The 26682-nt window shown below is 47.2% G+C and overlaps 2 protein-coding genes across 2 annotated transcripts in view; one reads left to right on the top strand and one right to left on the bottom strand.

The window, feature by feature from the left end:
• Positions 1-26682, top strand: part of Cacna2d4 (calcium voltage-gated channel auxiliary subunit alpha2delta 4) — a 104277-nt gene that overhangs the window by 45854 nt on the left and 31741 nt on the right. The window contains exons 24-26 of the mRNA XM_076855282.1: positions 7912-8007; positions 10110-10237; positions 13898-13978. Coding sequence (XP_076711397.1) covers positions 7912-8007; positions 10110-10237; positions 13898-13978 — 305 coding nt within the window. The remainder of the gene's footprint in view (positions 1-7911; positions 8008-10109; positions 10238-13897; positions 13979-26682) is intronic.
• Positions 19555-26383, bottom strand: Lrtm2 (leucine rich repeat transmembrane protein 2). Its single transcript, XM_076852542.1, has 3 exons — positions 26317-26383; positions 23122-23712; positions 19555-20125 (listed from the first exon to the last, which is right to left on the bottom strand). Exons 1-3 carry the CDS (start codon positions 26381-26383, stop codon positions 19671-19673), a joined length of 1113 nt encoding a protein of 370 aa, XP_076708657.1. The 3' UTR covers positions 19555-19670.

The following is a 26682-nucleotide window of genomic DNA, read 5'->3' as shown; positions in this document are numbered from 1 at the left end:
ATTTATTTAAAAGAGCAAGAAATAAAATGTATTAAATTTATAAGAGTATAAGAATATATAAGGCATATACTATAAGAACTGTCCAAAAACCTATATAAAGAAAATTATGAAACACTCCTGAAAGACACAAAAGTAGACTTGAACACATGGAAAGACATACGGTGTTTTTGAATAGGAGGACACAACATTAGAAAGATGTTAATCCTCCCAAGTTAATTTATGAACTTAATGCAATCCCAATGGAAATGCCATCAATATTTTTCTGCATCCAGATAAATGGATTATAAATTTCATTTAGAAGAATGGGCAAGAATAGGCAAAAACTCTGGAAAATATAAAGCAATGAAGCCAGAACAGCCCTGCCAAGGTACTAAGACATATTACAAAGCCTCTACGGTGTATGAATTTGAGGTACTGGCATGCAAGACGACAGGCAGACCCAGGGGACAGAATAGAAAATTCAGAAATTCGCCTGCATGCATGTGGAAATTTAGTCTATGACAAAGCATCACGTCAAATCAGTGAGGGGAAGATGGGGTTTTTTTCATAACTGGTTTGAAAGCCATATGGAGAATGATAAAATTGTGTTCTTTTCTTGTACCATACTCCTGGATGAAGTCCAAGTGACTCAGAGATTTAAATGTAAAAAATAAAAAAATGAAACTATATAAGTACTAAAAGAAAACATGAACTAGTTGCTCTAAAATCTAGGAGTGGGGAAATCTTTCCCAACAATGACTCAAAATTCAGAAGCAATAAAGAAATGACTAATAAATTTAACAACATAAAAATGTTTGTATGGAAAAAATAAAAACATAAGCAAGGTAAAAAGAGAAATGACAAACTGGAAAATGTTTACAATTATGAAACAGATAACGGGTTGGTTATGTTAAATATTCATGATAAATAAAGAACTTAAAAAATAGAGAAGTGAAAGACCAACTATTGCATAGGAAAAGTGGTCAAGACATACGAACGGTTCATAGAGAAAAAATGCACTTATTCCTTACATAAATGAACAATACTCAACCTGTACCAAGGTGGTACTTCTCATCCATTAAATAGATAACCATCTAAGATTGTCAGCATGTACTGTGTGAGAGATAATTAGCAAAATTATGTATACATTTAGCTTATAACCCAGCAATCCCAAAGACACAGGAAGTTATCTCAAAAATACACTGAAAGAGATGAGAAGTTGTACACATAAGTACCACTTATAGCAATAAGAGATTGGAAACAACCTAAATGCACACCAGTTTATTTAACACTAGTTAAATAAACTATGGTAGATCCACACAATGGAATACTTACTATGCAACTATAAGAAATGATACATTTGTCTATATGCTGTATGGAATTATCTCTAGAGATAGAAAAAAGGTGTGCTTAATCCCCCCCACCATTTATCTAAAGAGAAAAAATAAAAATATATTTTCAAAATTACCTACACAGGTATACATAGACATGTAGGTATATACATATTCATTTTTTTGTTTGTGTTTTACTTGTTTTTTCAAACTTTTAAATGTAATTTTTTTGTACTAGGGATTGAACCCTGAGGCATTTTACCACTGAGCCACATCCTCAGACCTATTTATTTTTGATTTTGAGACAGGGTCTTGCTTGCTAATTTGCTTAGCGCTTCACAAAGTTGCTGAGGCTGGCCTTGAACTTGTGATTCTTTTGCTCAATCTCCCACATCACTGGGATTACAGGTGTGCACCACCACACACAGATAAATTTATTTTTGAACTAACACAGAAAACTGTAGATTTATGGAATACCATGTGATGTTTTGAAACACATACATTGCATAATGTTTGAATATCCATTGCTTCAAATATTTATCCTTGCCTTATGGTTAAAACATTCAAAATAATTTCTTCTAACTTTTAAAATGGACAGCACATTGCTGTTTTCTGTAGCCACTCCACTGCTCCATTGTACACCAAAACTTTGTGCTCTTAACTACAAGTTCATACCCACTGACCAACCTCTCCCCATCTTTCCCCACAACTCTCCCTGGTTTTGTTAACCACCACTCTACTCTTCCCAAACATATTTTTTAATGAAACGAAAAACCAAGTAGAAAGTCAGGGGCAGTGGTGCACACCTGTAATTCCAGCAACTCAGGAGGCTAGGGCAGGAGGATCATAAGTTCAAAGCCAGCCTCAGCAACTTAGTGAAGCCTTAAGCAACTCAGTGAGACCCTGTCTCTAATAAAATATGAAAAAGGGCTGGAAATGTGATCAATGGTTAAGTGCCCCTGGGTTCAATCCCTGGTACCAAAAAAAAAAAAACCAAAAACAAGATGTTACTCTAGGAAGAATGAAAGAACATGGGGACTGATATATAGAACATTTTCTCTGCATATGTCTTATTTTTAATCTGGACTTTGGAACCCTGCAAAGCTTTATATAATTATAAAACATTAAAATTTAAAAATTAATCTAGGGGTTGAGGCTGTGCCTCAGTGGTAGAGTGCTCGCCTGGTGTGTGTGAGGCACTAGGTTCAATTCTCAGCACCACATGTAAATAAATAAAATAAAAGTCTGTCAACAACGAAAAGTATTTTAAAAAATAATCTAAAAAACAAAATCAAATAAAACTAATAAACCTAATTATGTATCAAGCTCATGAAATAACTACACAGGGAAAATCTTTCAAGGGGCATTAGAACTATAAACACTAAATAAATGAAATCTTAAACTATGTTAATTAATTACATTGTTAAAAATAGTATTGGCATTGTTATTCAAAATAGGGGGTATGACAAATTTTATTATATTGCTGTCATTAGAAAAATTTCAGCAAAACAAAAAGATATGCAAATTTTAAATTAATTAATTAATTTTAATTAGTTATACATGATAGCAGAATGCATTTTAATTCATCGTACACAATTGCAGCACAAGTTTTTTTTCTCTGGTTGTACTTGATGTAGCGTCGCACCATATGTGCAGTCATACACGTACCTAGGGGAATAATATCCATCTCATTCCACCATCGTTCCTGCCCCTATACCTCCTCCCTTTCCCTCCCTTCCCTTTGCTCAATCAAAGTTCCTCCATTTTTCCCATGCCCCAGCCCCCATTATGAATCAGCATCCACTTATCAGAGAGAACATTGGGTCTTTGGTTTTGGAGAATTGGCTTACTTCACTTAGCATGTTATTCTCCAACCCAAATATTTACCTGCAAATGCCATAATTTTATTCTCTTTTAATGCTGAATGTATTTGATTGTGTATATATACACATTCCATTGTATATATATATACACAACAGTTTCATTATCTATTCATCTATTGAAGGGCATCTAGGTTGCTTCCATAGTTTAGCTATTGTGAATTGAGCTGCTATGAACATTGATGTGGCTGCATTACTATAGTATGCTGCTTTTAAGTCATTTGGGTATAGACTGAGGCGTGGGATAGCTGGGTCAAATGGTGGTTCCATTTCAAGTTTTCTCCATGCTGCTTTCCAGATTGGTTGCACCAATTTGTAGTCCCATCAGCAATGTACCAGTGTGCCTTTTCCCCCACATCCTCGCCAACACTTAATTGTTGTTGTATTCTTGATAACTGCCATTCTTACTGGCATAAGATGAAATCTTAGAGTTGTTTGATTTGCATTTCTCTAATTACTAGAGATGTTGAACATTTTTTCATATATTTGTTGATCGATTGTATATCTTCTTCTGAGAGTATCTGTTCAGCTCCCTAGTCATTTATTGATTGGGTTGTTTGTTTTTTTGGTGTTAAGGTTTTTGAGTTCCTTATATGTCCCGGAGATCAGTGCTCTATCTGACGTGCGTGTGGCAAAAATTTGCTCCCACTCTGTAGGCTCTCTCTTCATCTCATCGATTGTTTCTTTTGCTGAGAAGAAGCTTTGTAGTTTTAATCCATCCCATTTATTAATTCTTGATTTTATTTCTTGTGCTTCAGGAGTCTTGTTAAGGAAGTTGAGGCCTAATCCCACGTGATGAAGATTTGGGCCTACTTTTTCTTCTAATAGGCACAGGGACTCTGGTCTAATTCTTAGGTCCTTGATCTACTTTGCTTTGAGTTTTGTGCATGGTGAGAGACAGGTTTAGTTTCATTTTGCTGCACATGGATTTCCAGTTCTCCCAATACCGTTTGTTGAAGAGGCTATCTTTAAGAGATGCAAATTTTTAAAATTAAAGAAGTTTTATATAATGTTAAATATGAATTGGAAATATCAATTTGAACCCATGACATGTTTTCTCTTAGAGAATTAGGAAGAATATCTTGCTAAAGATCTCTCCACTGAAAGGACTAGCCTCAGTGAATGCCCCCAACCCCAAACTAGATTCAACACTAGTCCTCATTAAGATGAGCCTCATTACGATGAGTCTTAGAGGGAAGGCAGGGGATGTGGGGATAAGAAAAATAATAGAATGAAAGAGACATTATTACTGTATGTATGTATGTGACTGTATGACCAATGTGATTCTACAATATGTATACTCAGAAAAATGAGAAATTATATCTCATCTATGTATGATACATCAAAGTATAAAAGTGCATTCTACTGTCATATATAACCAACTAAAACAAATTAAAAAAAAAAGAAACTTTAAAAAAAATAAATAAAAGTGAAGTTCCTTCTGCAAAGATTAAAAACTGAGCGTTTTGGAATAAAAACATTTAAAAAAGAAAGAAAAAAAAAGATGAGTCCATGGAGAAATGTCTGATTCCAGGACAGGGGAAGTTAAGTAGATAAATGAACCCAGAACATCTTGTCATGCTAAGAAGTAAACCATTATGAAAGACTAATGAGATTGTGCCCAAAAGATCTCAGAGCCAATGTGAAGAGGCCTCACAGGCTAAGATTGGGATAGTGAGAGCAGCAAAGGAGCAACCATAGTAGGTTAAAACACATTAAATATGTTCAGATCCTTGGGTTCATAATCATACTGGGAAAGAAAAGGAACCTCATAGGTCAGCTTTGGAAGATGTTAGGAAAACAACTCATTCTAAAAACTGGTAAATAAACAAAAAAATAGAAATTATTTATTATGCCGCTACACAAATTATATTACAGGACAACCAAATATTGATGAGGGGAAATTTTTCTAAAATATAGAAAAAATAAAGATATATACCTTGTACAACCCTTTATCAATCAGATAGTATGTGTCTCTGGATGGGGAGTGCACCACTTGTATGAATCAGCTTCTCCTTACCATAATAAAATGCCCAAGCTAATTAATTTAAAAGAGAAAAGGTTTATTTAGCTCTTGGTTTGGGGGGTTCCAGTTCATCAGGCAGCCCCATTGCTTTAAGCCTCTGGTGAGGGCAGCACATCATAGCAGAGCAAACTACTTATATAATGAGCCAGAAAGCAGAGAGAGAGAGACACAGGGTCCCCACAGTCCCCTCAAAGACACACTCCCAATGACCAACTGTCCTCCCACTAGATCCCACCTCCTAAAGGTCCACAGAACCTCCCAGTAGTGCCACCCTGGGCATCAAGGCTTTAATATCTTGACCTTTGAGGGTCATTCTCCAAACCATAGCAACCTGTAAAAGCTCAAACCTGAATCTAAGCAGGACCCCAAGTCTAAGTGCCAGCTTATAAGATGTACAAGGTTCAGAAGAGCATGCTAAATAACACCAAAGCATCACAGCCAAATCCAGAGTGTGAGAAACTCCACAAGACAATGACCTTGTTTGTTCAGAAAAGAAAGTGCAAGGAAAAGAGAAGCAGAGAATGAGAAAGGAGAGAGAAAGAGAATCAGGTTAAAAGACAGTGATGACTGCTAATGGGTGTGGAGTTTCTTTTTGGGGTGATGATAATGTTGTAAAATTCACAGCGGCAATGGTTACATAAGCACTCAATTGTACACTTGAACTAGGTAAATTGTATGGTATGTGAATTAGATCTCAATAAAGACAGACTGATGACTGAAGAGAGAGATCAACCAGTAGTCAGATTCTGGTTCAACCAAACTTCAGTTGGATTATCTGATGATATTGAGAAGCTACAGAGCCAGGCATGGTGACCCACATGTGTAATCTCAGTGGCTTGGGAGGCTGAGGCAGGAAAATTGCAAATTCAAGCTCACCTCAGCAACTTAGTGAGGCCCTAAGCAACTTAGCAAGAACCTGTCTGTAAATAAAACAAAAATGGCTGGGAATGTGACTCAGTGGGGAAGTACCCCTGGGTTCAATTCCCATTACCAAAAAAAAAAAAAAAAAAGAAAGAAAGAAAGAAAAGAAAAGAAATTATAGGATTTTTGAAAAGGTATGATAATGACATTGAAGTTTTTTCAAAATTTCTTTTATTTTAATGATAGAAATTAAAATATTGATGAAATATCTGGGATTTTCTTCAAAATAATGTCGTCAGTTGGAGGGGCTATAGATGAAACAAGAAACGTGGCTTGATTACTGTTGAGACTGAATTGTGGGTGAAGAGCTCATTAGACTTTTGAATAGAGACTGCCATCCGGATGCTTTCTGGAGACACCCCAAGGGCCTGACTCAGTGGGTCTATTGCCAGACTGGTATCTGTGATGTTTAAGACCCACAAAATGCCCAGGAAAAACCTACAGGAGCCCTTCTCTGCAGCCCTGAGGTTGGGGAGAGAAGTTTCCAGACCCTTCTACTCAGTGACTTTCCACACTTGAGACCATCCTATCATCCATGGACACTGCATGGTGCCACCCCTTCCCACGACCTCCTAGCCTCAAGGAAAAGTGCTGCCCTTGGCGATGCTTTGGCATTGTTCACCTTGATGCTCAGGAAGTCCGCAGACCCAGGCACCAGAGAGAAATGGGGTCACCGCTGCCCAGAAGTTGGGCTTAGAACAAGAATATTGACCGAGTCAGAAGTGATGGTCTCCACCCTGGGTCATTGCCTTTCAATCTCCTGCTGTCATTCTTTGCCTGATGGTGTTGAGACTGTGAAAACAATTAATTCCATTGAGCCACCTTATGGATCATTCTTTTTTCCAATTTTTTCTTCCTTGATTTTTTTATTTGTTCTTTTTAGTTATACATTACAGTAGAATGCATTTTGACATATACATGGAGTACAACTTTCCCTGCATGTGGTTGTACATGTTGTGGAGTTTCACTGGTTGGTGTGTTCATATGTGAACATAGGAAAGTTATGTCTGATTCGTTCCACTGTCTCTCCTTTTCCCATTTCTCCTCCCTTCCCTTCATTCTCCTTTGTCTTATCCAGTGAACTTCTATTCTTCCCTCCCCTCCCCCATTTTATTGTGTGTTAGCATCCGCATATCACAGAGAACATTGGACCTTTGGTTTTTTGACATAGGCTTATTTTACTTAGCATATAGTCTCCAGTTCTATCTATTTACCAGCCATTGCCATGATTTTATTCTTCTTTGTGGCTTAATATTCTATTGCCAAGTTAGAAAGTCTACTGGGACTTCTCGCGGATAGAGACAGTGCCTGCTCCTCCTTCCCTCATATTCCAATCTCATGGGTAATAAGTGGAAATGGCTTTACAAATGAGAAAAGCTATGGATGTGCTGCTCATGAGAAGTTACCATTCCATAGGTCCCAAGATGAAATCTGTCTTTCTGGGTTCCTCTGCTTTCCAGGCCCAACTCTCCTAAAGCTAGAGGAGCCAGATTTGGCAGAGCTGAGACAGGCTCAGAAGGAATACTGAAAGAGGAACAATGCTGCCTAGAAGCTGGGGGACCTGATATAACAGGGGGACAAGAAGTCGAGGGCATCTCATGCAACTCCCCAAGAACTTAGCCTTCCTACAAAGCTCCCCCTAAGCCAAGCAGGGCGCAAGCTAGGAGAGGCCCAGAAAGTCCTGAAGGTCTTCCCTGAGCTCTCTGTGACCTTCTTGGGGACCTACTGTAGCAGCGTCTACATGAGCATTCCTCTTGCTTTGCTTGCCTCACAGTGAGACAGAGCAAGGAGTGGACGTGGCCTTCCTGGGCACCCGGGCTGGCCTCCTCAGAAGCAGCTTATTCGTGGGTTCCGAGAAGGTCTCCGACAGGTGAGTCCTGCTGGTCACCCCAGTGAACATGATCCCTGCAGGGTGGGAAAGGACAACATTCGAGGGTGTTCCATGGCACATGGCTGGACAGAGGAGAGACTTGGTTTCGATATGCTGGGACCTGGGCGTCCAGGAAGGGCAGAAGGGTTAGATTTACACATTGAGAAAATATGAAGAGTTACTATTCTACCCCAGCTTGGACACACCTGGAGGACAGAAGTGGTCCAGTCAGGGAAGAAAGCAGCCATGCCCTTGAACTTGGGAAAGTTGAACAGAGATTTCACTCAGAGGGAAACCCAAAATTGTTTTCCTCTCTAGGACCAGTCTGTGTGTGATGGACACAGTCGCTGGCTGTGTCCCTTCCTTTGTAAACATTTTTCCCACCTAAGGGGAGAGGGGCTATTCCTGGGGCCCAGTATGTATGGTGCTTCCCTATGGCAGTTTTCTGAACAATCTATGCACCCCCCCCCCCGCTTTTTTAGTAAATCATTAGATTCTAACTCTAATCTGATGGACTTCCAGATGGAACACCCTGGGGGTCATGGAAGGCTAAGGATCTAAGCCAGTAATTTTCAATAGGGGGATGGGGGGTGTGATTTTTGCCCCCACTGCAGGAGGCATTCAGCAATGTCTGGAGATATTTTTGGTTGTCATAACTAAGAGAGGTAGGGATTTTGCTACTAGCACCTACCAGGTAGAAGCCAGAAATGCTGCTGATTATTCTGCAACGCACAGGATGGCCCCTACAACAATTATCTGGTTCCCAATGTCACCTGTGCCAAGGTTGAGATACTCTGCTCTAAAAAAGACAGATTCTGGGAGAACCCTGTCTGCAGGGGCCCAGGTACCGCCAGGAGGGTGGGAGCCCAGAGCAGGGGTGGGAGTGGAGGTGAAGGAGCAGCGCCACCTACTGCTCTGCAAACCAGGAGACTCAGACAGGTGAGGGCCACCAGGTACCCGGAGAACCACAGAAACCTGACCTCCACATCCAGCTTCCCACCCACTCCCCGCTCCTCCTGCTAATTCCAAGCATACTCAGGCACCAAGCGCCATCTTTGAGCTTCTTCCAGGACTCTGTGACAAATCCACACTTGCTAAGCAAAGCTGAAGCTTTCTAGGAAAACAAATTAAATTGCTCTTCCCTCTCCATTCCTCCTTCCTTCTCTTCCCACTCCCCTCATTCTGAGCGAGTTGGAAAGAGGAAAACGGCTGGCTGTCTCAATGACTCCCGGCACCCCTCTAAAGGGCATCTAAGAATGGAAAAAGGAGCTCTCAATAAAGACAGGATTTCCCCAGGTGGCAGAATACCTTTGCCTCCTGCAGACACAATCACCATGAAGGGCTGCAAGTGCACTGCACGATCCCTAAAGGACTCCCTTCACTTAGACCTAGACCGTGGTGTGATTGGCAGCCCAGGAACCATGCAACCAAGCAGATCTGCTTCTGGAATATGCGAAACCATCATTCTCAAAATCAAATATCAATACCCCACCTTGTGGATCAGCCAGAACCACTTGAATCTCCCACCCCCACCCAGCCTCTCCCAGCCTCCCAGTCTGCTCTAGACCAACACTCCCTTCTGTAGGCTGCTTGGTGTCCAGGGAATGCAAAGCCATAATTAGCAAGGTAAAGCTGCTCAGAAAAAGGAAACCAAAGCATTCTGAAAAACCTAGAGGCAATAACTTTTGAAGTAACCATTTTTGGGTAACGTATGCCCCTCTTATTAGTGCTGTGATAGAACTGACTGTATGGTTGACAGTACAGCCATGTTAGTGAAAAAGAAGTTAAGCTGTATTCAAAAGAAATAAACCCTGCAGGCAAAACAGTCTGCATATGTCCTCCTAGGACAGAACCCATGCTTCTTCTAGTTACTGATGGACCATCAGATGTGATATTGTTTTGACTTCCTGACAGGTTTGCTGGGGAATAGTATCTGGAGCAATACTAATTTAGGGGCTACTGCATTCAGTCTACCTGCAACTCTGCCAAAACAGACAGGAATTGCTATCTTGGCTCAGCCAAGATGACCTTGTATGGAAAAAGGAAAGAGGGATAAATATATTCCCAGATTTGGAGGAAGTGCCAAATCTTCCTCTTTACAGGATGTTCCTGATGCCTGATGATGAGACCAGTGTGTTCACGATGAACAACTTCCCTCTGTGGTATCGCCAGGCCTCTGAGCAGCCTGCTGGTAGCTTTGTTTTCAATCTGCGCTGGGCAGAGGGACCAGGTAATCCACACCCGTGTGCTTTGGAGCTGTGACCAGGATGGGGATGTTTTTCTTCTGCTGTGCCCTTAGTGGAAAATGGGAATGAAATATGGGACAGAACATCCAGATCACCAGGGTTTCCTTCCTACCTTCCCTCCTGACCCACATTAATAACTTGAGAAAACTCTCTGAGCCTTCCCATGCTTTGGTCCCTGTGTAGAATGTAGGGCTGGTCATTCCCAGGCCAGGAGTCAAAGTGGTCATTTAAAACTCCAGCAGGGAATAAAGAAAAAGATTTAACCCAAAAGTCAAGAGAGTTAGATTCTAACCCAAATTCCAAATATGAGATCAAAAGGGTTGATCACTAAGATTCTTCTATTTCTAAAAATCTGAGTGCCTTTGAAAGTTCCTCAGACTACTCAAATGAAAGTGCCAGCCTTTGTCTGAGTGGAGAGCAGCTGTACTTAGCAAGTCTACAGGGCCACCATAATTCCTTCTAAACAAACAAGAAGCAACTGGATCTCTATCCCTTGGGATCACCCAGGAGCAGCAAGGCAGGTGCCCAGGATGTAAGGAAAATAGCCAGGACAGGTCTTCACAGAGTAAGTCACAAGTCTCTACAAGGACAAGGACCAAGTGGAGTCTAACAGCTGCTGATATCCAGCTCTCAGCCCCGCCCCCTGTGGAAAATGGCCAAGAAGAGAAAACTTAAGTGACTTTCACAAAACACCAGGAAAATCATAAAATGTTTAGAACCAAGAAGGACCTTACAGTCTGCCTTGCCTTAGTCTTTTGATTGTCGAAGAAATTGTGTGGCTGGAGTGAGGGGAAGGGTTTGAAGGGCTTGTCCAGGAGCCTACGTGTTTGTGGCAGAAGAAGCTTCCACCTGGTTCAGGTAAGAAGCTGAGCCCAGCACAGTGGAGCCAGGGGCCTGCAATTCTCCACAGTGCTGATGGGGTGAGTAGGAGGCAGAGGGAGATGGAAAGAGATGATGGACTGGGTGTCACCTCAGAAAGCAGTGTCATATCTCCCCTCAAGGATGCCCTTTTACCAAAGGTCTTCCAACCACCCTCCTGCCAAAACCATCCTCAGGCCTCATGATGAGAGCTGCCCTGGGGCTGATGGCTAGGGAGGCCCAAGTTCCCAGAGGCTTCTCCTGGGGGATGCAGATTGGGAAGGTGGACAGTAAGGAGTCTGCCTCTGTGCGGAAGGCCTCCTCACCCTGCACTGTGCCTGCCTCTCCATCCTGTGCCTGCTGTCTCTACCCATATACCAGCAACTAATATGCTTTACAAAACACTTTTCCACATAACTCATTCGAACTGTATAACTCCATGAAATAAGAGCTGCTATTATCCCTTGTCTTACTTGGAAAGAATCTGGTCCCTGTGATCACCCCCAGATTACACAGCAAGGAAGCCGCAGAGCAGACTAGAACCCAGGTCTGCCTCTCCAAAGTCCAGGCCTTTTAACCATAATGAATATAAGGTAGGGAGCAGAGAGGGCATGGAATTTTTTTTTTTCCCAGTGCAAGCCCCTGAGGGAGGTTCTCAAAGCCAAGGTGAAGTTCCCCTTTCCACAGTGCCCACCCCAAAGCAGAGAAGAGCTCCCTGCCCTGGCACAAAGGGCTCCCCCAGGAGAGGTTCTCATTGAGGCCCTGAGCCCTGCCCCTAGCCATGGTGACTGGCTCCCTTCTGCCTGCATTGTCACCAGGTGACTATGACTGCTGGCTGATCAGGAACTTTATGTGTTGGTGAGGTAGGAGGGTGGGTGGGTGGGTGGGGAGCTGAGCCATAAGAAGAGGGAAGCTGGCAACCCAAAAAGGGGGACTGCTGAGGGGGGAGGAGGAGCTCCCTCCCTCTTCACACCCTTGTGTACTTGCCAGGCTCATGCACACGGACACCTCTGCACACGCCCATCCACCCCCAAAAGAAAGAAAACAATTTCCTTCTAACGGGGTGGGGAAACCCTGAGGAGGCAGAGGAGAAGGAAAGAGCTGGCTTAGGGGCAGTAGAGGCTCCCTGTCTCTCCAGGATGGCACTGGTACCCTTTGCCTTTGGCAGCCAGTGCCTGCAGAAGCTGCCGGCCCCAGCAGTCCCACCAGTGCCCAGGTAGCTCAGGCCTGGTACTCCCCCCTTCCATGTTCCACCTCTCCCTGAGCCAGCCTCAGGTACCCCACCAGCACTTGGTACCCTGCTTATTCACCTGGGCACAGACCAGGTAGCCACTGTGACCCAGGCAATGATATTCCTGATGTCCCCAGAGACTGGGTCGTGAGGGCCACCACACCCACACCTGGGTGTTTCCTACAAGCATATACTGGCTAGAGTATATTTCAATAGAAACTCTCTCCTAGAAAACCAGCTGCAGAGCCCAGGGAATACTGTAGAGGGTCAGGCATATTGGCGTCTTCTAGATGTTTCTAGAAGCAAGATTAGGAAGGTGGCTTCTGTGTCTATTGGGATCCTTCTGACTGTGTTATGGCCAATTTCCAGAATCGAGAACAGCTTTGCGTATTGTAAGTTCCTAGAATTAGAGTATAATTTTAGATTTCTGTGAGATATTTGGTGACAGAGAGGTGTGATGGGTAATTGTAACAATATAGCAGAGACGAGAAACCAGTGGTTAAGTCCCATTACAACTGACGCTGCTGCAGTAACAGCCTCCACCCGAGGCTCCCAGGAGCTGTTTGTTTGAGGCAGCGTTTGCTACCAAGACATTCTGACAAAATAGGATAGCATGTGATAAAATTTTGCCTGTTCTTGGAACTCTTAATAATGGAATTTGACCTGTAGAAAAAGAGTGCTTTGGAAAGCCAGTCCAGAGTTGTGGACAGATAAAATTAAGAAGCCCAAAGTCATATAGTGGCTGCCCCCATCCCAGAGCCAGAAAGCTCTATTTTAATATAGAACTGATGCTGCCCTCTAAATTCCACACCTGTGGTGGCCTTCTAAAAGAAGTGGGTAAAGCAACACAGGGAAAGCTCTCCTGCCTTCAAGAGACTGGCAGAATGTTCCAGAAATGCAGTAACAAGACAGGGAATGGTTGTGGCAGCTTGGTAACCACTAACCAAGATTTACAGAGCACCTCGCATGTGCCAGACTCCATCTGTGTCACTCATCCCAGGCACTGTGCCTCCTGAACGGGACTGTCAGCATCACCTCTGACTCATGGTGACTCATAGGGACAACCCAGGATCACCAAGCACTCAGTCCCAGAATACAGCCTGTCCCTTCACTCAGAAGGAGCATTGGATGCAAGTTAAGCCTTCCAAGGAGGACACGTGCTGAGAGGAGGGGCCATGGCAGGATTCCTAAGCAGGTGCTACCCAGAGCTTAGGAGGGCAGCGAGCAGCCAGAGACAGAGCAAATACCACTGTGTCATAGTGACACCGATAGCATGCCATCATTCAGGCAGCCAGAGGCCACATGTTGATCTGGCAAGTTCAGATCTGCACACAGGTGACCCTTGGAGGTACCCTGCAGAGACAGGTGGTGAATGGCAACCTCCTGAGACCACACGAGCCCTCCACCCCTCCCCACCCCCGCCTCCATTATTCAAGCAATGTCCTAGCAGAGTGTGTATATTTTTCTTCTACCCAAGTCAGGGTAGGGGATCAGCCTACCCCACTGCTCCTCCCTGAGTGCCAAGAAAATGACTCGCTGATTTTCATTTCCCCAGAGGGCCCCGGTGAACCAGTGGCAGTTACAGCCAGCACCGCTGTAACTGTGACGGTGGACAAGAAGACAGCCATTGCAGCAGGTAAGAGCTGCCCTTGGTGCCACTGAGGCCAGAAATTTGTGTGACAATGCAAGAAATATTTACCCAGTGATGGCAGGAAGACCCTGCATGTGATCTGCTGGGGAACTAGGCTCCAGCTGTAAGTTTTTCCTGGTGAAATGTGAGAAAGATGAAAATGGAAACTTCCTAAGTCATTTGTTTATAAAACCATAAAACGAGACCTCAAAGAATTCATGAAACAAGTAAAATGAAGCCCAGAGAGGTGAAGAGATGTGCTCAAGGTCACACAGCACAGAGACTGCAACACTGACCTCCTTGTCACATTTCACAGGTTGCTTCCCTCTTCCATTGCCTTGGGTTCCAAGACTAGGCTTTTGAAATAGATCCCCAAAACTCAATGTTATGCTCAATCTGTACCAGACACCATGGAAACCTCCTCCCAAGCACTTTCTCATTTAGTCCTCAGGGTGACTTCATGACAGCAATGTTTTTGGCTCCATTTTACAGATGAGGAAACTGAGATACAGAAAAGTTATTTGCCCAAAGTCCCACAGCTAAGAATTAATGAAGCTAGAATCTGAACTCAGACTGCCTGTCTTTAAAGATCAAGATCACTATGTGATGCTGAATTTGTCCCAACTTATAGAACGAGAGCACCCAATGACTTTGACAAGCTTCTCCTGACTCTGCTGTTTCTGGTGTTTAAAAAAGTCTTTGGTGTATCTGCCTCGTCTAGAATTATCTGGCCTCTGTGATGAAACCCTCCTGACCATGGTTTCAGCTCCCATGTCCCTGACTCAGCTGTATTCTGAAAAGTTGTGTGATCCATTGGTCACTGGGTGTTTGTGGCATTGACGACCAAGGCTCCATCAGCCTGGCTGCGGAGTGTCTGACCTGGCCAGGTGGGAGGCCCCCTGTGGCAGGGCTGGGGCTGGGGCTGGGGTTGGGCAGGTAGGGCTGGTGTATTTGGTCCTCAGGCTGAGTTCAGGGCAGAAAGCACAAGGGACAGACTGGGATCCATCCTCCTGCCTCACATAGGGTGCAAGGCTGTCCCGAGTCAGGTCCTAGGCTGCTTGCCACTCTGGACTAGGAGGTAGGGAGAGAAAGGCTCACTCTGACATTGCTCCATGTTGTCACAAGAAAATTCATGCATCACTGGTAGTCTGTGACATGTCCCCGACTGTGGCTCTCAGAAGGGACTCAGGACAGTCCAGCACCTTTCTTTCTGTAGCCCCTGGCACACAAGTCCCAGACCCACTTCCAGACCAAATGTTAAACCTAAACTTTTCTCCCTAAAGACCATCCTGTGGCCCCAGCAGGGCTTGTGTCTGCACCCCCACACACATGTGGCCTTCTCAGCTCCTCCACCCCTAATGACCTAGAAAGGAGAAAGGGCATGGGGCCTGGCTGCTGGCTGTGCTTTCCTGCACTCTCCAATTATTTGATATCATTTTTAACTCAGGGCTGAATTAGAGCCATGAGGGGTTGCCATAGAAACCATGTCCCAGTGCCTCTAGTTTAACTCGCTGCAGACAATCGCTCTGATGCTCTGGGTTGCACGGATGTGATGGGGAAAGGCTGAGGCACTGGTGAACTGACACTGCAGGTTTTTTTGTTTTGTTTTGTTATATATATATATATATATTTTTTTTTAATTTCATTTTGTAATTTCCTCTCCTGACCTGTGTGGCTCAGCCTCCCTGATCCCGGGGCCAGCTGATTCCTGTTGCTCAAGGAGGGGTAGAGGGTTTATTCATTGTCCCTAGAAGCTGGTGGCCCTGAGTGCATGTGAGCTCCAGGAGTGGGTGACCACAGTGTCTGCAATGGGGGCTGCGTTGTGGTATCTGTGCACTGAGCAGGGGGAGAAGACAGGAGAAGGGCGTTCATGAAGCCTTGGCCTATACAGGAGGGCAGGTGGATGAAGGGGGTCCTTGTATCCCTAAGCAAGTGATTTATCAGCAGTTCATGCAAAATTTCTAAAAAGACAGCTTTTGGTAAGTCTCCATTTTCCACTCCCCCATCCTCGAAGCCCCAGTTGAGGAACACATTCAAGCGTAATGACAGCAACAGTGGTGCCATGATATATAGAATGTGTTTTTCTTGCTGCTGGGTTTCCAATGTGTCCTGCAAGACATACTGTGCAGAGGCCTTTCCTGCTATCTGGAGATGCACAATGTCTCCTTCCTTAGGGGTCCTTTGGCCTCAGTATGGACTTAGCCTTCAGACCCCCAGAAACTCCTACATTTTAATAACATGAATCACAAAGACATGTGCAAGGCTCCTGGGAGCCTTGCCCTCTCCTCGGGACAAGGGAAGACCTGTCTCAGGTCCACTACAATGATTAGGGCTAGATGAGGGCAACATCCCACATTGACCACTTCCTAGGGAAGGTGGGCCACCCAGTTCTGCCATAGAGTAGAGCTGGACTTCGGGGAAGGGGATCCTGATGGTTCACTTCTGTCTGGGGTTTGCTCCTAGCTTGCTGGCTTGCCATCCAAGGAAAGTTCCCAGAAGGAGGAAATTCCCTCTTAGTCTTTGAGGACCGATGTGCCATATAGCCCAGACCCACTCAGCCAGAGGCCAGTGCAGCCAGGAAGTTGTCTGGCCAAGTAACAATCCCAGAGGCCTTGTTCTTCCACTCTTGCCCTCTCCTCAGTCCCCTGCCTCTAACTTTCCAGGCCTAATTCTGACCCCCACCTGCTCTGTCCCCTGGAGGATCCATACTTGTAAGTCTGGAGTGTGATCTGCTTGTGCTTAATTCACTCCTAGAAAGCCAAGACGGTGGTAACAGGTTAAGCAGGGCTTCTGCAAATCCTGTCAATCTCAGTGAGTTAACAAAACCCCGTCATCCAGCCAGGCGCAGTTGCTCATGCCTGTAATGCCAGCAACTCGAGAGGCTGAGGTAGGAGGATCATGAGTTCAAAGCCAGCCTCAGCAACTTACTGAGTTCCTAAGCAACTCAGCAAGACCCTGTCTCTAAATAAAATATAAAAAAGGGCTGGGGATGTGGCTCAATGGTTAAGCGCCCCTGGGTTCAATCCCTGATACCAAAAAAGTAAAAATAAATAGAACCCAGTCAGCAGAGAAGTCCCTGAAAGGAGCCCTCCCCACCTCCTGGTACGCAGCGGGATCCCCTGGGCAAAAACAGGCCTCCTGCCACACGGCCCATCTGACCTTGACTGCCAGGGCGAATTCCATCAAGCCAGGGTGGATGAGCACCCCCAGGGCACAGAGCCACCGCGGGGTCTCCAGCTTACCTTCTTCACTCCACAAGCTGTGGTGCTGCCCGGTGAAGCTACCCCGAGGCTCTTGCGGCCAGATCTTCAGGCCAGAGCGTGGGCGGACTTAAAATCCCAGCTCAGCCTTGCCGGGAGCTAGCCGCCCTCGGCCGCCTCCTAACCCAAGATGCTGCCTCCGCTTGGCTCCCAGTGAAGCCGTGAGGCCCCGGGCCCTGGGCCCTGGGAGGGAGGTACCCATCTGTCACCTAGAGCCCTGTGCATCAGGGTGATGTCCCTCAGCATTGTGTTCCACTGCCTGGGGAGGTGAGGGGGCAGGGTGCAAGTCTCCCAGCACCATCTCTCCTTCCCACCCAATGAAACCAGGAAGTACATAGGAAAATACAGTCTTTATTGGTCTTCTGAAACAACAAACCAGAAATATAATTTTGCCTTTAAAAATCTTCTGTCTCAGGCTAAAGATACCACCACTGACAATGCCCTCCCCTCCCCCATTCCCTTAGAAAACCCCCAGCTCTGGTGTCAGTCTGCAAGCCAAGAGAGGAAGGGAGACTGTGCCCCCAGCCAGGGTGGGCATGTGATCTGATAAGCAGCCCTCGCCGTGCTGAGGTGTTCTCTGTCCACCTGCTGGAGAACGGCCTTCTCAAAGGCTCTCCACACCCCCCACCCACTCTGGGAGTAAGGAGGAAGGAGGCAAGCTGGGCCTGCCCCGGTACCCTCCATGAACCCTTCCTTCTGGGCTGTCCTCCTCGAGTGCCAACACCAGGACCCCCATCGTAGAGCCGGGAGCCAGCGTGGCATTTCCTGGTCCTCTCTGAGCAAGAGGAAGCCAGAGTCCAGTAGAGGGAGACCTAGGTACTCACCACACACCAGCCTCCCAAGGACAGGGACAGCCTCAAACAAAGACCCTGAAAACCTTCACAGTCCCAGAGACAGGTGTGCTGTCCCAGACAGGACCCAGGGCACACTCTGTTCAGACCCTAGTCTAGGGGCAATCCGAAGCTCTGAGGAGCCAGACTGAGTAGACAAACCCCTGAGACAGGAAGCCCGCATTGAGGGATCCGAACAGAATGGGGCTATTCTGTCCCTTGTCCTGGAGTCTTACAGGGAGGTGTTGGCAGTCGCCGAGCCTCAGAGAGGACCAGTATGCCGTCTGTGTGCCGTCTGCCTGCCACCTGTTTTCCCTAAGGGGGTCCACCAATCCCAGAACACAGCCCAGTCCCAGCTTCATGGTCACAGGTGGAAGATGCTGGAGATGGAGCAGGTGGGAGGTGCGGAGTAGCAGTGCTGAGGCTGCAGGCGTGGAACTGGTGGGTGTCCCCACCGGCCTGGCAGTGAGGCTGCACTCACAGTTCGTGAGGGAACACCCAGTGTGTGGCTGGGCTCTCAGGAGGCTGCCGTCCACACATGCAGCAGCTTCCAGGCCTCTCGGCCTTGTCCCTGGAAAACCCAGCAGGAGAGGTGTGAGCCGGTTACCATGGTGACGGCAGGCTCCTTCAGCAGCACCACTTTGGCCCACTTTAGGGGATCTCAGAGGAATCCTGTGTCATTGGTTTGGGTTCCCACCCCCACTCCTGTTGATTTGAGAAGACTGCGGCCAGCAGGCAGTTCTGTGGTCCCGGGTTAGAGGCCCGAGGGGGAAGCCTATCTCTGCCACCTGAGCTGGTATGGCCTCTGTCTTCATGTGACGTGTGTGTGTGTGTGTGTGTGTGTGTGTGTGTGTGTGTGTGTGATTTCAATACACGAGACTGTGCTGGTGATGCTATGAATGTGTGTGAGGGAATTTCAGTGAATCCTGGAGCAGGGTGGTCAGAGTGCTCTGTAGCAGATACAGGGACAGACTGGCATCTGCTGGGGCAGGATGCTGTAATCACAGCGTTATGTGTTTAAGTGCTGTGTCCAGATCACAGGGTTGGTGTCTCTGCACGTTAGTACTAGCCACTGAAGGCAGGACTCAGCTTTCACACTATAGAGGGGCTAAGAATACCTTTCTGGATTAGAAAAGAGTCATAGAAATCTACCCCTAGCTCCCAAATCATTCCCTCCCTGCCCGCTAAGTGCAGATGATGTGGAAATAAGCAAGAGATAGGGAGAGTCACCCAGCTGCGACCACCCCCGGGGCAGGAGGGGCGACGGGTGTGCTCAGTCCAGAAGGCTCCTCTTGCACACATGTTCTTTCTTCCGGTGGCCAGAAGCTTAAGGAGAACCCCCAAGTGTTCCAAAGATTCGGTGGCCCTAAGAGGAGCACGCACAAGAGACTTCAGCACAATGTCAGCTTCCAGGAGACCTGGAAGTTCATGGAGATGGCCACCCCATGGCTGCGCTGCTGGAGGGCTGGGGAGGAGAATATCACTGGGGAAGCGGTGGCCATTGTCAGGCCAAGGCAGGGACCGTGATGGGAGGAAGAGCCAGCCCTTTCCAGAGCCATCTCCGGTGAGCTCTCCCTGCCCTTCCTACCTGGGCTAGGTGGGGGGCTCTCAGGCCACAGAAGAGATCTGCTTCTGGTCTTCGTGCTCGCCCTCAGGGTCCCCCATCAGGGGCTGGCGCTTCTTGAGCTCCCGGTGGTACTTGGCCATAAGGGAGGCGTAGATGCAGCCATAGGCAGCAGCCACCACCATCATGATGCAGACGATGCCGCAGACGACTCCCGCTATGATCACTGTGCCGATGGCTCGCCTCACACTCACTGGCCGGTACCTCTGCTTCTGGGGGCAGGCTGTACTGGGTTCTGGCTCAGGCTCAGCCCCAGGCTTGGGCTTAGCGGGTTCTGGGCTGGCCTTAGTGCAGGGTGGCCCAGGAACATCCAGCCCAGCTGAGCTGTTCTCGTCCTCCAGCTGGGAGCAGTAGTTGAACATCTCCATGGGGACCATACGCATGTCCTTCCCCCTCAGTTCCTTGGGTAGGGTGCAGGCCAGCTGGTCCAGGCGCCCCCCTGCATCCAGTGGAGAAGAAAGGAGGGTCTGAGTAGATATCAGGAACCTGGGCTCCCTCTCTCCATCCCCAGGACCCCAATATGGAAGGCCCAGATTATAGTTCAAGCAAAGCAGTCAATCCTGGAATCACTGTCTATAGAAGAGGAAGGCGAGGAGAGAAATCAGCACTGACCAAGCCAGGCAGCACGGTGGATGAGTTAGAGATATCATGCCATCTCATCCCCACAGAAGCCACAGGAAATTGATATTATCATTATTCCCATTTTATAGAGAAGCTCACAGCCAGTTCCCTCAAGCCTGCCCTCTCCTGGGTCAACCTGACCCACTGGGGAAGATGCTCAGGAAAGAACTGTCAGTGAAGGAGAGTCAGTGTCCCAGCCAGACCCCAGCTCTGCTTGCTCTAGCCCTGAATCTGCCTGCTCATGCCCATCTGGGAACCCACAACACAGTATCTTATCCCTCCAGGGGGTTCCTCCCTCTCACAAAAGGGACAAGAATCAAAAGCCTTAGCCCCTGATTCTCTATGCAGGAGACTACCTCCTGAGAGCAGGGAGAAAAATGGGGAGCAAGAAAGTTTTCCCTGTTCCTTGTTAGGAACAGTCCATTGTCCCCCCACAGTGACTCTGGTGCAAGAGCATCTTGGGAGGGAATCCCAGAGACAGGAGGCGGGTGCGGATGAGGCTGTGTGGGTGGTGATGGGCAGTGAAGGCAGAGAGGACCACAGGGAATGTAAACGCAGAGCCGGGGTGAGATGCGAGGGACAGCAGCTAAGGAAATGAAGCTGCCTGGATGTCCCCTGGGAAGTGAAACTTGGATTTTGGCCTCTTTTCAGCTTCCAGTGAAATCTAGATGCAGGCAATAGACACCCTGCTGACTGCTAAATGGGCTTGGGCTCCAGCCACTCCCTCACTGCCAGCTCCCTCTCCTAGCCCAACCACCACAAGTCTCCTTATTCCGTAGACATCAGTCTTACCCCAGGACCCTGATGAGAACTTCCCAGGATTTTTACTTTATTTTTTTTTTTTTTTGAAGGAGTGCAAGGTTGAAAACAATTCAATTATTGAAAAATTCTGAAAAATGGGCATTCCTATTCCAGGCCCTTTTGTGCCCTTTTGTGCAGAGAATTCCCTTCCTGATTTCTTTGTGAAAGGGCAAGGACATTTCCTAAGGATGGCGCATTGGTCTGGATGTGCAGATACCTAGCTTCTTTGTGCCACCAACCCCCTGGGTCACTCAAGTTCAGTGAATGTGCACAGAGTGCTACCTCTGCACATGAACTGATTACTAAGAGTAGAGCCACCTCTTTCTCCTGCTCAGGAGACCTGAGGTTGGAACTTGGCTGCATCTTGTGAAAATTGCTTAACTTAATTACATCTGAGTTTTCATTTTCTTAGCTATAAAATAAGAACCTATCTCAAGCTGCTAGAGAGATTAAGATAGATAAGGGACATGAAAAAAAAAAAAACATTTGTAAACTGGAAACTATACAACAGTATTAATCATTTTTCTCCACTCATGAAAACAGGAGAAATTATCATAGTGACTAACATTTCACTGCACTCCATAGTTTGTAAAATGTTTTTAATTAACCAACACGTCAGAACTGCTTAGGAATAATTGAGTTAGTGGCTGGATAGGAAATACAAATAGTAAGGCTGGTGAAAAGCATTAGCATTCTTTTCACACAATTCAATGTTGATTCATTCAGCAAACATTCATTGAGCATCTACTTTGTGCTGGGTACCAAATTGCATCTTACCAGTACTAGTAACAAATGAGCAAATAAATGAGAGTATGCTGGGCACTTTTCAAGACATTTTGTATGCATTGCTTTTTTAAAATTTTCACAATGATTCCATAAAATAGGTACTGCTTTTCTCCCCATGTTACAGATGATACACTGCCACAGAGATATTAATCAACTTTCTCAAGACCACACAGGTTGTGGGTGGCAGGGTCAAAATTCAAACCCAGGCCTGGCACTTTAACCATTGTGCTTACTTATTTGCCCCCCCCTTTCCCTTTTATTTTGTTATTTCATTTGATCATTTCATAGGTCATTGCAAAATTTTCCCAGATTAAAAAAAGGCGGAAGGGCTGGGCACGGTGGCGCATGCCTGTGATCCCAGTGGCTCGGGAGTGAGACATGAGATTTGCGGGTTCAAAGCCAGCCTCACAATGGCAAGGTGCTCAACAACTCAGTGAGACCCTGTCTCTAAATAAAATAAAAATAGGGCTGGGGATGTGGCTCAGTGGTCAAGTGCCCCTGAGTTCAATCCCCAGTATTCCCCCCCTCCAAAGAAAAGAAAGAAAGAAAGGTGGAAGGGAAAAAAAATAAAACAAACCATGCGGCTTTTTCCCACATGCTAGGGATGGAACCCAGTGCCTCACACATGCTCGGCAGGTGCTCTATACTGAGCTACACCCGAGCTCCCACTTGGCTTCTTATTAACAGTTTTGATAACAAAATTTCATGGGAGAAGAAGCTGGCATCATCATCCAGAGGACAATTTGGCTGTGTCTGTAGGCTTGTTACATTTCACCTTTCTGTAAAAGATTGATACTGCAGAGGCAGTGGTGTTATTGGAAAGAAGGGCAGGTTTTCATGTTCCTTTTAGCACATCCGGGAAACCCAGAAGCGTACCTGGTGGGATATAGAGTCCCCCAGAAAGTATCCTGTGTCTTAAAGTTTCCTTACTAACCCTACAAAAGTGAGATCAATTACAGTGAGAAAAAAAAAAATGAAGGTCAGAAGCACAGAGAGGGACATAGAGAAGAAAGGGGTGCAGTGGGGGAGGGGGATCAGCAGCCTGTACTTACCAGTAGGGAGAGGAATGGCTTGCACATGGGGGGTGATGCTTGTGACTAGCCTATCTGGCAGAGAGGTAGGGTCACTCTGTTCTTTCCCCAGACCTGTCCAGCCACCAGGAAAGACTCTCTGCCAGGGGTGATCTCCTTGAGCCTCTCCTGCCCAAGCAGGGAGGGCTGCACTCACCTCGGTAAGAGAACCATTCCATCCAGTGTTTGAATTCTCGAAGGTTACAGTCACACTCCCAGGGGTTGTCCCCAACCTGCAGCAGTTGCAGGTTCGCCAGGGGCTCAAACGTCAGTCGGTCCAAGTTCTGCAGGCGGTTGGAGCGGAGGGAGAGCGAGCGCAGAGCTGGGAGTCCATCAAAAAGCCCCGGGGGCAGCTGGGCCAGGCCGTTGATGGACAGGTCCAGGTGGCGCAGCAGCGGGGAATGCTGCAGCAGATCCCTGTCCAGGGTCCTGATGCTGTTATTGCGCAGCTGCAGCTCCGTCAGATTCGTCAGGTCTTCAAAAATGGAGCGGGGCAGCTGGTCCAGGAAGTTGTTGGACATGTCCAACCGCTGCAGGCTGGACAGGTTGGCAAAAGCCCAGCTTGGCAGGGCGCTCAGCTTATTGTTCAAGAGCAGGAGGGTTCTGGTGGCAGCGGGCACATCCGGAGGCACAGCAGTGAGACCCAGGCCGCTGCAATCCACCTCCAGGCTACGACTGTCACACTTACAGGAGAAAGGACAGGTGGGGAGGGCCTCCACAGCATATAGGGCGATCCAGCAGGTGATCCCTTTGGGGAGGAGGGGCAGACAGGTGGGAAAAAGCAACAGGCTAGGAGTTGATTCCAGCTCCCGTTCCCTCCTTCCCGGTTCATATCATAATGGCCTCTTGGCTGTGTCTCCCTTGGCACAAACCAAAACCAATGCACAAACATTTATTAACCACACAAAAAGCTAATTAACAAATCCAGAGACACTTGTATGCTAATGGACATCACACCGTGCCAGCAGGTCTTTGCCTCACCGCACATCAGACAAAAGCCACTTCAGTGGAGTGTGATGCTGCCGACTCACAGGCCTGAGCCCAGAGGACAAGCCATGCTGGTCCACAGTGATTGACTTCCTTGGGAGCAGAGATATGAGGATATCAGAGAAGCCTGCTCCTTTGTTCCCCTCTTTCCAAAAGACAAGAGTCATGCTGGGTCATTTTCCTCTGCACTTCACCCCAACCTGGAACTGCATGAGGGAGGCTAAGATATTCTGTGCATGGAAAGGCAGGTAATAAGAGGGCACTCCTAACTCTGCCCCCTACAACTTTCCAAATGCTCTCCCATTTATCAGAATCACACAACCAAGATGGGGCTAGTTAGGAGGGTTAGAACCCAGGCCCACCTAGGTCCCTGTTCTGGAGAGCATTGTGGGAATGGCAAGGATAAGATGCGCAACACCCCTGCAACATTGACAAGTCATGGAACCCAGGACAGGTTCCATGACTTGTTTTTATCCTAGAGCCACCCATGCTCTTAGCCTGGGTTTCTGTTCCAAGCAGCCTCAGGGCAGCATTTCTGCATGATGGATCAATTGACAGAATTCCTTTCATGATCCCATCTTTTGCCCAAGATGCCTTTGAGTAGCAAGTATGGGGTCTGGTTTATGGAAGAGCTGGGAGAAACAATCCTCAGAGAACAATCCAACAGAACATCCCATTCCATTGTGGAGCCGGTCCTTTCTAATAGTGACCTTGAAACCTCCCCAGCTGTCCTCCTGAATATCAGAGAAATATGCTCACAGTGAAGGGAAAAAAGGATGAGCTCAAAATAGTTCAGCTGCATGAGGTCAGCTCCACCAAGCCCAGAGGAAAGACCTCAGCTAGAGAACTGGCAAGGTGCAGGCCTAGGGTGTAGCCTGGTCAGTGCCACCTAGACAGCTAACAGCCACACAAGCTGGGTGCCTGGGTGGGACAGTCTTGAGTCTCTGTCTGGTAGGTCATCCAGTGTCCCAAAGGGCAGAGCTTGGAGGAACAGGATGAGCCTGTCCCCCACCGAGGATCAGTGACAGCCCAGAGACGTTCTGTAAGACTGACACCTGAGCCTCTTTGTTCCTGATGAGAAATGGGCCCTGGCTTGATCACAGAAGCCAACTGAAGATCTCTGTCGGCTACATGAGGTCACTGCCCACCTGTCACCTCTCTGAACCCATCTGCGGCCAAGTCAGCCTGTGGCACCCCACCCCCTCCATGTCATTTGACATCAGCGCTCTTCAGACATTTTTTATTTTCCCCAGAGGAAAAATATTCAACCTCTCAAGCTCCCCTCTCAGATGGATAAACATAAGGATCCCCCTCCCAGTGAAGGGACCAGGAGGACGAGGTGGGAATGTTTTGAAAAGAGCGGCTCCTTTCCTTCCCCACCCCCGCCCCAGAAACTCATAGAAGCTCTAATGACAAGAAAACATAATCCTGTATTGCGAGGTGCTGAGTGACCCTAGAGCGAGGCTGAAAAGGGATCTGAGTTGCTCAGGGATCAGCCACTCTCGCCTGGTGAATAATTCAGGTTGCTCATGTCGTGGGGCAGCTGGATCACAGGCTGACTGAGGCGGGGAGAAGCCAGGCAGAATAATGTCCCTCAGGGACATTTCTTACCTCTTACCATGTAGCCTGGGGCAAACCAGGCCTTGTTGACCTTGTCCCTTTCCCTCAGATGAAGAGAAATGCTCAGGTTTTCTTTTCCCCTGACAACCTGTGAGCATTGCTGTCATTAACATTTACACCTCAATGTGCCTATGTGCAGGATAATGGATCCAGTCCCCAAGGTCCCCTCCAACACCATACCCCAAGAGCCCAGGAGTTGCTCTATTTAGAGTTAGAAGGACTGAGTGAGGCATAAAGAGCCTAAGAGCTGTCCCCAGCTCCATCCAGCTGATGACTATGGAGAGCAGTTCCCCATTAGACATCACGACCCAGCCTGAGCTGGGACTTCGGGGTGGGCTGGAGCAGACTCCCACTCCAGGCACAGTCTGGACACACTCAGGCACCATCCATGCTATTTAAAATTCAGAAAGCCTGACCATTCTCCAACAGAGCTCTTCTCTTATTTACTCCCAGAGAACTCAAAGCATTGGGAAGGATTCAACAGACCTAACTAGGGAGACAAGACCAACTGTCATGGCCTCCAGCTCCTAGTCCAGCCACGACAGCTCTCAGAGTGGCTCTTTTCTTGACTTCCCCAGATGCCATTATCACAGGCCTGAGCCTGGTTTCCCAGTGCAGAGCCTTGGACATCATGAGAAAGTATGTCTACAACCTCCCTGCAGCCTGAGAAGTCTCCCTCCATGCTATGCTGAGCCCCCACCTCGCCCCAATTGTGCCCTCACCCTGTGGCCAGAGGCATACTCACAGGAGACCTGCCTCCACTGCAGGGCAAGCCTGGTCCTCTGCTCAGAGCCATTACCCGGTGCCAGCATGGTGAACCCCACGGCTCTCCAGGCCCTGCAGCTCTGGGGAGAGAGGAGCCCTCGGGGTGCTCTGCCTGTCAGTCCTGAGAGAAAGAAAGAAAGAGCTGGGCGGGGCAGGTGTTTGAGGCCCCGTTCCAACCCAGGGGTTAGGAAGAGGGCCCAGGTGTCTCTTTACATTCCTCATTCCCTCTCCTGTTCCCTTAGCTATGATTCCCTGGGTGTGAGGAAGAAGAGGAACAAGGGGGAGCAGAAAGAGAGAAGGCAGGAAATGTTCAACTTCCTGGGGGGATGGGCAGGGCAGCCTTGGG

Source organism: Callospermophilus lateralis, chromosome 4 (genome assembly GCF_048772815.1).
Source record: "Callospermophilus lateralis isolate mCalLat2 chromosome 4, mCalLat2.hap1, whole genome shotgun sequence".
Taxonomy (NCBI): Eukaryota; Metazoa; Chordata; class Mammalia; order Rodentia; family Sciuridae; genus Callospermophilus; species Callospermophilus lateralis.
The sequence above is the reverse complement of the archived record's forward strand: the minus strand, read 5'-3'. Positions and strand labels throughout refer to the sequence as shown.

Excerpts from the sequence above, each read along its gene's own strand:
- Lrtm2 (XM_076852542.1), bottom strand. The coding sequence starts at position 26,383 with ATGCTGGCACCGGGTAATGGCTCTGAGCAGAGGACCAGGCTTGCCCTG. Across the intron at positions 23,713-26,316 it reads GCAGTGGAGGCAGGTCTCCT|GGATCACCTGCTGGATCGCC; the intron begins GTGAGTATGCCT and ends TCCTCCCCAAAG. Across the intron at positions 20,126-23,121 it reads GGAATGGTTCTCTTACCGAG|GGGGGCGCCTGGACCAGCTG; the intron begins GTGAGTGCAGCC and ends CACTGGATGCAG.